Here is a 6,495-nt window from a genome sequence, read left to right on the forward strand (position 1 = left end):
AGATAAATAATGTTCTTTAGGAGTGAGAAACTAATGCTTGTTGCAAACAGAACTTATGGAGTCATTCAAGAGAAGAAGGATACACAACATTATCTCATTAAACCCCGAATAGTTTCTTCAGGACTTCATAAGGACAAACATGGTCAAGTCTCATTGTAGAGAAAGACACCCAAAAAATGAACAAAGGAAAAATAACTTTTGGCCATTCTTCTAGTCTCACCCTCATATTGGACACTTAGTTGTAACCCCCCCCCCCCCCCCCCCCCCCAAAAAAAAAATGATCCAAATAATCATCATTGTCATGTCAACAAACTGAAACAATGGATTCAATTAGATCAATAAGTGGTGCAAGCTCAGCTTTGTCAATCAACTTGAATTCCTGCACAAAGAACATAACCAATTCAAAAAGAAAAAGACTATAATTAAGTGATCTTCCATTCAGTTAACATATATATTCAGATTACAAACAAGAGAAAATGTGGTAATGATGTCACACTCACTACTCAATGAAAATTGTCACTAAGTGTTTTGCAGTTACATATCAGTTTTAAATTCTTTCATTTTCATCAAATTATGAAAATTTTGAAGTTTCTAACTAATAATACATCATTCACTAAAACATTGGTATACTCGCGTTAAGGCAAGAGGATAAAGAATAATCAAGAGGCAACATACCCAAGTGAACAATGTAAAATGCTTGAAGCAAGTGTTAAGATGTGCCTCCTCCTTAAGGCTGACAATCTTTTGAAAATGCGAGTGGTAAATATGAGCATAAACACGGAAAAGGCGCTTGAATATTGTCTTAACAACTTCCTTGAAATTTTGTGGAAAAGGGGTTCCTGCAAAAGTAGTATATTCAGTTAACTATATGCATAGTAACATCATATCGCTACCAGTACTCCACTTCACTAATAACGGCACAATGATCTACAGCTAACAACTATTCGTACTCTACAACTAGCAACTTCTAGTAGAGGATTGCAAATAGTAACATAGAAACTAGAATGCTAATCTTAATATTCCATTCAGCGATTGTGGTACTACCGTCATTACAAGTGCACAAATCCTCTCCACTAGGACTTAACCACTTGTTGATGTAATAAAGCCCAAGAATTACTATGATAAAGTACCAAGTTTCTGAGGGAAGATGGATTCGTCATCAAGCTGAGCTTCGATCCAATCCATCAAGTACTCAACATACTTTGGTGCTGAAACCTCTATTGGTTTCTTGATCTGCACCCCATCGGCCCATCTATACTCAAACCTGAAATTTTTGTTGGCACCATTTGAAAACTCTTATCAATCAAATTAGGAGTTCTGTATTTGAGGCCACATATCTCCCAAAGACGTCATATATCTTACTTTGGTCCAGCTGACATTGTTGGGCATGTAGCTGGTGTGCAGAACTCCATTAGAGTACCATACAGGATGTTCACCTGGTTGAAGAAATCAACAGCTGTGAAAAAGCAACAACTTTGTGATCAACACTCGTGATAGTTACATGGTACATATTTTTCCTTAGATCGGTACACTTTTTCATTAGAACATACAAATTAATGTAAAACTTACTATTAACAGCCAGCCATTCATTGAGATCCTCCCCTGGCGGCAACCGAACCGCATCCCTCAAATTTCCGCTTCCTAAGGTTGCATCAATATGTTTCTTCAGCTGCACACCCTGTATCAAACATATCAACAACAAGGGAAAAGAAATGTTTTCAGCCCTTCCATGCACATTGTATTGGTGCAAAAGAACTGCTCTGTAATTTGCAAGAGCCTATCAGTAAACTTTTCTTTCCTATAATTTGTATTGTCTTATAACTCTCGAGTGACTCCAATTGTTCGATTCTCTACTTTCATGTGACACAACACTTCCCTTTTTTTTCCCTTTTTGATGAAATTTGAAATGATGGAAAGGAGTTTATGAATGAATTTTGATCAGAAGTAAAAGGACAAAGATCCCCCCTAGATAAGTATTATGAAAACGGAACTAGTTATGATCCGAAAGTCACGGATCGCCAATGACCTTATTGCCAGACGGTGCATTCTTCTTAGGCCTGAACGTCTTCTGATTCCTGTTCATAAGTAAACCACATCGAAACAAAGTCTAATCAGAGATACGTACAACTACAACTGAATAAGGAAAAGAGAATACACGAACAGAATAATCCATGAAATGTTGGAAATAACATTGTACGTCATTTCAAATCGGTGAACAAACATTGAAAAAAAACATGTATTTTTTAAAGAAAAACTCAAGAGTGCAGCGATGAGCTAGAACGTGCAGGCATTATTGTTCCCAAGGTCAAAACCATTTAATCTCTCACTTTTCCTCCTCTGTTTTTCTGCAGATTCAGATAATCATAAATGCAACCTTCCACACCTACCGCAGGCAAAACAAAATCTGAAGAAAACTAACAACGAGATAAAAAATAAAAGAAGAGACGATCTGATGGCAGAAAGAAATATCAACGCAATTGGCCTAGAATTAACCACAGGATCGGATCAACGGGATAGAGCAAGAAGTAGACAGAGGCCATACTTGCTCCCAAGCCCGAAGAGGCTCATCTTAATTTCTCCTTCCTTCACCAATCACCGCCCAATCAAGAAACAGGTCACGGAGACGAGACTAAGCAGTGGCCACGGGAATCGATCGGAGGTGGTGGCGCTGGTGATCTCTCCCTCTCCCGCAAGAGAGAGAAATATAGGCAGCAAGGGTCTCCTCCGTCCGGGGCTCCGCTCCTCTCCTTTTTGGTTTTGATTTGATTTGATATTCTCGCTCGTTTCGTCGCTGCTGTTTTTGGTGATGGCGCTGGACAAGGGAGGTGTTATTTTAGATGGAGTTTGGCGGGGTCTTAGGAGAGACGTTCATCTCAATCTCCATTCCTCCTTTGCCAGGCTGGCAGCTGCCCAGACCCTTTTTCTCTGCATGCGACCCCACCACATCTCCCTCTTATATTTAGGATTAGGAGGATCGGAGCCCATGATCATTTCCTTTTTCAAGTGACTGACAAGAAGGGGCCCAGAGCAAATCAAACATCCACTCTCCATTAGCATGTGTTTATTTTAAGTAAAGAGGATGATAAAGCGTAGCGAGCGAGTGCAGTGCTATTTAGAAAGGGTATGTCTTCGCGGCAGGTGTCTGGCGTTTTCATTAAGCGTCAATCATCTTCAACCTTCAGCTGCCTACCGCCAGTCTCCTTCTCTCTCACACTCCCCGGCCTACCGTTAGCCTCCACCCGTCCTCGGTGGCCGCTGCCGTTGGGTCTGCCTCCGATGTCCTTTGCCACGCTAACCTCAGAGGCACCGTTGAAGATCATAACACCCTCGCCCCTGCCTACTGCCAGCCTCCTCCCGTCCCCGGCGGCGTCCCCACCGAATGGTCCGCCTCCGCTGCCCCCCTCCCCCGTGCTAATCTCAGAGGCAACGTTGTCACCGCCCCAGCTCTTGCCATCCTGTTGTCTAGCCCCGTCCGCTCGGCGGCGCCCTCGCTGCCGAGCTCGCCGTCGGCCAACCCACCACCATCACCGTGCCTACACTACTAGGAATTTCCACTTTCATAACAAACAACTTTCATTACTGAAGAAGCTAAATTCGTCATAATTTCAGTTTTATGACAAATTTATGACGAAAAACGGTTCATCATAGAAGTCGCATCATACTTTAACTTCTGTGACGAATGTAGAAATTTGTTATAGAAGTGTTTTGATCTATGACGAAAAAATGATCGTCATAGAACTGTCTTGGCATGCATGGCAGGGGGCAGCCATGCTGGCGGGTGCTTCCGTTAGAGATGCTTTCTACGTGTATACGCTATAGCCGGTTGCATTGGAGATAATTCGGGTACGTGTCACCTTCTTATTGCACAACGTGGCCATCTCTAGTTCTTGCACATTTTAGGTTCTTACTAAACCACGTGTCGGGTCCCTGTTGTTCCACGAGTCAGTTTTCTATTCGCACATGTATCGTTGTGCGGTTGGGTCACGTGTCATTTCTTCATTGGACCATGTATCGTAATTTTATTGATCCACGTGGCATGACCACAATACACCGCGTGTCTTGCTTTTACTCGACCAACTGTCACAATGTTGTAAGTCCGCGTGTCAGTATTTTATTGGGCCACGTGTCACGTCTTGAGCTACCCACGCGTCTTTTTTTGATTCAACCACGTGGCAGAACAGATTTGTACCACATATTTGGTTCCTATTGGCCCACGTGTCCTGTCCTAGCACTTACACGTGTCTTTCACTGGTTCATCAATGTGTCAGATTCTTATTCAACGACATGGACTATGCCGGATCTACCACGTGCACACCAATCATTACATCAGAAAAAATGATTTCAGATCTACACTGCTGCATAAAATGACTACATGCATAATTATATTGAACCTAAATAAAATAACAGCAGTTCAGCTCAGCAGCAAACCACAAACAGAGTTCACGTATCAAGCCGCCACAAGTTCACATCAAAACAACAAACAAATCACATGTTCACTGCATCAACAAGACTGATAGTTACCAGCGCTTAAGAGCATGAATGCTCACGGAGCTTATTGTACTCCTTCTATTGCTGTTTCTTGAACTCCTCAAACACCCTTTCAGTGTTTTCTGCCTTCCTGTTCAGTTGATCCACTTGTTCGGCGAGGCCAGCTAAACTTTCCTATTGAGCAGCAAGCTGTTCCCGAAGTCTAGAGCAGCTTGTCCTGATACCAGCATTCTTCAAAGAAAAGGTGTTGCAGCTGGCCTGGGAGAGGACCTTGGAAACAATATCAGCAACAGGTTCTGCTCGTATAGTTTCTATAGCTTCATGCGAACACCAGGGAGTAAACATTAGGTTACAGATTGTGTAAGAGGACTTAAATTGCAGAACGAAAAGATTGTTTCATTACATGTAATGCATAGGTCTTCCTCAGCCTACTGCCGATAGAGATTCATAAGCACAATGCATAAGTAACATATTAACTGTTGTAATATCACAACTTCAAAATGATGGTGCCACTTTGGGCTCCTCCTACTTTTCCTTTTATGGCAATGGCTTCAACAGAATTTAGGAAAAGCAAATGAATGTACTTACCACTGCTTCTCTTGCAACATCGCTCAGTCCCGTGTTGCTACTGGTATGGAAGTTGTTGCAGATTCCCACTATATCAACATCTTCATGAGGTCGATCATGTTCTTCATCGAACACTTCTTGACCATGTCCTGCGTCCTTTCTGTTTTTCTCCTTCTGTTAAAATGGCACATGCCATTCTGTTGATACAAAAGGCAATGTGTATTTGATATAAAAAGAGTAACACAACCATCACTTACATATGCTTGCAGGTGGGCAACATAGGAGCAAGATCCTGTAACGTGATGGTACTTGACTTTTGTACGGTTTTGCTTGTTTTGCTCCGAGATTACCTATAACCACAACTGTGTTAGACTCCAGCACAAATAGACCACATAAAGACTAGACAAGAAATAAATGAGTTCACACACACACGCACACCTTGTTCTTGGAACTTTACCACTTTTGGACAAGTGCCCACCACTGTGTGTCATTCATGGAAGATATAGGAGAGGTCTTTCGGATTTGATCAGCGGGGACGCTGTTGAAGTAGGATCTCTTGATCCTGTACCATGTCTGTTGTATAACAGACTAGAATACACTCATGCATGCTTCTCTTGTTGCTTCATCATTATGATCAATGGCTAGCCTCAACTATAGAAGTGTGAATGCAAATTAAATCCATTACTAAGTTGCTCAACGCAGAGTTGAATGTCAATAGAGGATATACATACTTATAGATAGCTTGGCCACAAATCCATCGAGATGTTCGATCCACCACTTGTAATGTTTCCAGTGAGAGAAAATTGGTACTTGAGACCTGACTACTACACCTTCCTCCGAGGCAAACTTGGTAGCTTGCAATGGATCATGTGGCCTTTTGTTCCCCTTGACAACCAAGATGGGCATCCTTGTTCCCATTGATTGGGTGGTTTTGTGAAGCAAAACTCCCTTAGTTGCTTGCCTTGACTTTCTCGCTCTTCTCTGCAATGGTACTATATAGTTTTCATACATTTAGATTGTTAGAAAAGTAACATGGATATCAAAAGTGTGACTTGATTTATAGACATGTCTAAGGTAATATCAACCTTTGCAAGTTTGGTCATTCTACGGGTGGGGTGGTGGAGTCTCCTCTTTGCATGGCTAAGGTCATCTTCACATGACCAGTCCCTCACAGGGCATTGTTCGCCTTGTGCGTGCTGACTTTTGGACCTAGTTGGAACTCCAAGAAGCTGCAACTCTACTGGACTAGTTGGCTTCACTCTCTTGGATTGCCATCCCCAGGACCCATATTGGTGCTGCCTTTTGCCCTACTGGCAGGGACTTCTCTATGGCTTGTTCAATCCATAGTCTGAAATTGGAGAAACAAACTTAAGCGACAAGCATGTAAAAATTGCATTGCTATCCACACAGCAAAAATTGAATTGCATTGCTACCTAAACC

General features: G+C 42.2%; 1 protein-coding gene across 1 annotated transcript; it reads right to left on the minus strand.

Moving 5' to 3' along the window:
• Window positions 1-267: 267 nt before the first annotated feature.
• Window positions 268-2,828, minus strand: LOC136539136 (MOB kinase activator-like 1A). Its single transcript, XM_066531081.1, has 7 exons — window positions 2,543-2,828; window positions 2,027-2,075; window positions 1,570-1,678; window positions 1,363-1,456; window positions 1,131-1,264; window positions 676-839; window positions 268-379 (listed from the first exon to the last, which is right to left on the minus strand). The coding sequence occupies exons 1-7, from the start codon at window positions 2,566-2,568 to the stop codon at window positions 305-307; spliced, it is 651 nt and encodes a 216-aa protein (XP_066387178.1). The 5' UTR covers window positions 2,569-2,828; the 3' UTR covers window positions 268-304.
• Between the last annotated feature and the right edge of the window lie 3,667 nt (window positions 2,829-6,495).

The sequence above is a fragment of the Miscanthus floridulus genome, chromosome 2 (genome assembly GCF_019320115.1).
Source record: "Miscanthus floridulus cultivar M001 chromosome 2, ASM1932011v1, whole genome shotgun sequence".
In the NCBI taxonomy this organism is placed as follows: domain Eukaryota; kingdom Viridiplantae; phylum Streptophyta; class Magnoliopsida; order Poales; family Poaceae; genus Miscanthus; species Miscanthus floridulus.